At 46.3% G+C, this 4,341-nt stretch overlaps 1 protein-coding gene across 1 annotated transcript in view; it reads left to right on the top strand.

Annotated features, from left to right (window-relative positions):
* The window catches only part of OTUD7B (OTU deubiquitinase 7B), a gene marked incomplete at its 3' end in the record, with an annotated part of 22,302 nt that overhangs the window by 4,555 nt on the left and 13,406 nt on the right, over window positions 1-4,341 (top strand). Inside the window, exon 2 of the mRNA XM_026863923.1 lies at window positions 2,343-2,491. Within this exon, the coding sequence (XP_026719724.1) occupies window positions 2,419-2,491 (73 nt within the window). The remainder of the gene's footprint in view (window positions 1-2,342; window positions 2,492-4,341) is intronic.

Below are 4,341 nucleotides of genomic sequence, written 5' to 3'. Positions count from 1 at the left end.
TGGTTTTTTGTTGTTGTTTTTTTTTTTTCTGGGGGGGGGTGAGGTTTGTGTGATGGTGATGCTGCCCACCACGTGGACTTTGGCTGGGGAGGAGAGGGTGGACTGTGCGGGAAGATTAAATCGTGGCTATTCACCATTTAATTTGGATAATTCCTGCTGGTGTGTCCTGCAAATAACTGTCAGTATGGCAGAGACTGTAGAAATCATTGCTTTTTTAGTCCTAAATATGTTGTGGGGTTTTTTTTTTAGCATATTTCTCTTTGCAGTGCATTGGCAAGGCTCGCTTAGAGATTATATCCAGCTGTGGAAGCGGTCGCGATAGCATCGTCCGTGCCCACCTATATATTTATGGGGGGTATTTGGGTGTGCTTGACCCCCGTAGCCTTTCCTGGGTGATACATTTGTGGTCGCGGATCTCTTTTGGGCTTGGATTTCCTACCCGTTAAACGGAAGGAGCGCATTCCCCTTGCACGGGAAAGAAAATAATAAATAACAACTGAAAGCGGGGAGAGAAGTTGTTTCTTCGTTTGAACCCGGCGATAAATCTCTCCGGCAGTTCGTCGCCGTGTCGTCGGACCCGGAGTTTTCCATCTGTGTTTTGCCTGACATTTCTGAGCGCGAGGGAGTTTGCTCCGTAACTGCAAATGCCATCCGTTAGCGGCTGTGGGCTGTGCTGCTGCTCTTTTCCCTCCCCAAAAGCCGCCCTTTGCTGCGTGCGCTTATTTTTATTTTCTTCTTCCCAAATGCCGAACCCGCCAGGAGGATGTTAGCGTTTATTGCAGCGAGTTTTCATCTAGAAACTGTTTGCCGTTCCACGGCTTTTGCTGGCGGTTGGAGGACCCAACGTGTGGCTTCTAACTAGGGATGTTCCCTGCATCAGTGATGGGGCAAGAGCAGGAATCTCGCTTGGTTTTTTAGGATTGCCTTCAGCCAACTGCTCCGGTGATAAAAGAATATGAAGTCGTTTTTCTGTACTCATGAAGTTAATAAGTATATGATTAGTGAGCGTGGAAGAGAACAGGAATGGTATTTAACCAACAAAGCCAGGAAATTCCAGATTAAAGCGTGGATGCTTAACTTGCTGCTCTAGGGGTTTGGGAGTTGAGTGCCGTTAGGGAGTTTTGCCCATCTTTAGGAATAATCCGAAAAAAGAGACATTTTTTTTGTCAAGGCACAAGGAAAACAAACAGGTTTGTTCCTTTTCTGTGTAATACTGAAATCTCCTGTCAACAGGGCAACACCTCCCTCAACCAGCCTCACAAAATTTTTTTCCCCCCTTTTTCACATGCTAAACTTTCAGCCCAGGATAATTTTATTTATTTATTTATTTATTTTCCCCCAGCGGTTTCTATCTCTTGACAGTAGAATTTTTATCGTGACTCTTGAACTGAAAAAAAAATAAAATTAATAATAATAATAATAATAATAATAATAATAATAATAATATCCAACGGAGCTTTTTGCTGGGTCCGGACTCCTGCGGATGTGCGCTGCTCTCCCTTTCTGCCTCGAGGAATGCAGAAAATCAGGATTTTAACGCACGGCGGGAGCACACACCTTTTCTGAAGCTTTGGACCTACTAAAACTTTTTAAGATTTACGTAATTACACCCTTGGCCAGGCTGGTTTTGCTCCCTTCTGGGAAGGAGATCCGGACTGGGGCAGTTATTTTCTTCTGCAAGAAGAGGAATTGTTTGGGTTGTTGGTTGAGTTTTGTTGGTGTGGGGTTTTTTATGTTGGTTTTTTTTGTGTGTTTTTTTTTTTTTCCCCCTGAAAGGGGCTTTTTGTTTTGTTTTTGTATAAGCAATGTCTACTAATTACAGCGTTTTGCTCTTGCTTTTATTCCCTTTGCACACAAGCAGGCTGCTTGGAGGAGGGCTGCCTGCCCCGGGGAGGGCAGGGATGCTGAGCTCTCCGCAAATATATGAGAGAGACTTTCTGCTAGTGAATAAACTCATTTATTCTCCTAGCTACTTGACCGTGATTTTTTGGAAAGAAAAGCTCCACCACCTTTGAAATGAAAATTGAGGGTTTTTTCCTGAATTTGCTGAGCCCTTGGTACGCCCGTCGTTAGCAGAGTTGTTACAGCTGGTTGGGGTGCGGGGAGAAAGCAGCAAAATTTGTATTTTTTTAATGTGTTTTTTGTTTTTTTTTTTTTTAATCCCAATTGTCAATTAGTTAAACAGCAGTCCCAAAGCACAACGGACATCAGGGAGGAGGTTTATTTTCCCCACTCGGCACCTGCCATCGGATAGTTCCCGGCCAGCTCGGAGGCCGCCTGGCCAGGTTAATTATTTTATACTTTGTAATGCGAGCCGGGCGCCTTGTTGGTCTCGTTCCTAGATTGATGCCGAGGTGCTGAGCCGGGCGCCGCCGACCCCAGCTGCCGGGAGGAATCCATGAGCTCACGGCCTCGGCTATGGACATCGTCCTGTCGGATTTTGTGCGCTCAACGGGGGCAGAGCCGGGACTGGCCAGAGACCTCCTCGAAGGTAAATCAAATTGGGAATAAAAGAAGGGAAGAGCCAAGGGGTGGTCGGGGTGGGGGGGGAATAAAGGGGGTTGTGAGAGGGCTTGGCCAGACCCTGGGGCTGGCGGTTGGTGAATGTTGATGCTGGAGATAATAAAACGTGCCCTCGGCGGCGCGGCTGGTGAAACTGTGCCTTGGTTTCTTGTTACGCGTCCGTCAGGTGATGAATTTCAAATGTTGGGAAGGAGAATACATCAACCAGGATCATGGTTTCCCTTCTTCCCTCCTCTCCCTTCCTCTGCTGTTCCCTGCGAGCAGCAAAACTTAAGTGATTTGGTTGTTTGGTTGTTTTTGTTTTTTTTTTTCCCCCCTCTATAGCAGCGATGCCTTCAAAAGGGTTGAAGGAACAGCACTAGGTAAAGGCTGCCCGTGTTTTCCAACTCATATAGGAGTAATTATATAGGCAAAACCGTGCTGTTACTGGTATATCTTGTTCTGCTTGTGCAGGTGGTTTGATTATGCCGATAGAAATTGCTGTTCTGTCAGTGCCAGTGACCTCTCCCGGCAGAGCGTCCCCTCGGAGCCCCATTTACTGGCGTGGGAGGCTCCTACTGAGCAGGTTTAAAGGTGATGGAGATGCTGAGGGTGCTCAGGAGTCGGATGCAAACCTCATCCGCGTGCAGTCGACGGGCTGGGCAGCCCTCGAGAGCCTCGGCACGCCGCGCTGGCGGCTTCCCGCTCCTCTACCCATTTGAAGTGCGTGCGCTTGCCCTGAAATGCAGTGTAATTCTCAAAAACTCCGTGAGATGAAGAACTTCTCATTCGTGATCGTGATTAGTTGGAGGCTGCAGGGGAATTTTTTTTTTTTTTCACCTTGTACTTAGGGCGACGAGAAGGGTAAAGGAGAAAGGTCTTAATTTTGGGGCTGCAGACTTGCTCACGAGCATCGCCTGGGGGATAATGTTGACAAAAGGATGGGGAGTAAATGCTGGCGTGTGCTGGAGGACAGAAATACTGTGTGAGAAGCAGGGCTGTCTGTACGTAATTAATCTGTAATTATAACGCAAGACCGTACTTGTTGCCTTTCTTCCTATCATCCTTTTTTTTTCTTGTATAATACAGGTCATTTTTCTTGCTGCTCAAACTCGGGACCGGTTGATGCTCCTCCGGCATCTGCACCGGTTCCCCGGCTGCTCCCGTTCCGGATGCTGTAGCAGTAATGAATTCAAAGCCCTGAAATTGTTGCTAGAATCTGTGTCTTTAGGCAATTTGCTCCACCTCAGCTCGAGCTCTCCCGCTCGGCTCGGCGCTCGTAGCTTTTTTCCTCTTCAACGCTCCCATTAGCTTCGCTGGGTTCAAGGCTTCGCTCTTTCTTTTTTACAGCCGAGCGTCGTCTCGGCGGAAGTCTGGCAAGTTGTGGGTTTTGTGGTGTGTTTATGTTCTGGTTTCTGGGCTTAGGCTGCTTCGTTTCATGTCAGGATTTCTAATATTACCTTTCGGAAGAAATATTTAGGCTTGCGATAGAAAAGGTTAAAGCAGATATTCCCTCAAAAACTCTCCGTCTCCCGCTTGGCGCACGGGTTGATTTTTATTTTGACAACGGTAGTTTTAGCTCATTTTCCTGACATGCTGCTGAGTCGCTGCTATTTCTCCTGCAGCCTTGGCAGAGTTGACAACTCTAAGGGTGGAAATGACAGGGGGAAAAAAAAAAAATAATTCTTATTTTTTTCTTTTTTTGGCGGGTATTAGTGAAAGCAGCCTGATAAAATAGACGTATAAAGGGAGTTATATAAAGGGAGTTATTCGGATTGTGAAGTTTGAGGGCGATCTGGGTGATTTAAGTCTTTTTTTTTTTTTTTTTTTTTTTTTTTT

This window comes from Athene cunicularia (assembly GCF_003259725.1).
Source record: "Athene cunicularia isolate RWA chromosome 25 unlocalized genomic scaffold, athCun1 chr25_part1, whole genome shotgun sequence".
In the NCBI taxonomy this organism is placed as follows: Eukaryota; Metazoa; Chordata; class Aves; order Strigiformes; family Strigidae; genus Athene; species Athene cunicularia.
This window is presented reverse-complemented; position numbering and strand designations above follow the sequence as displayed.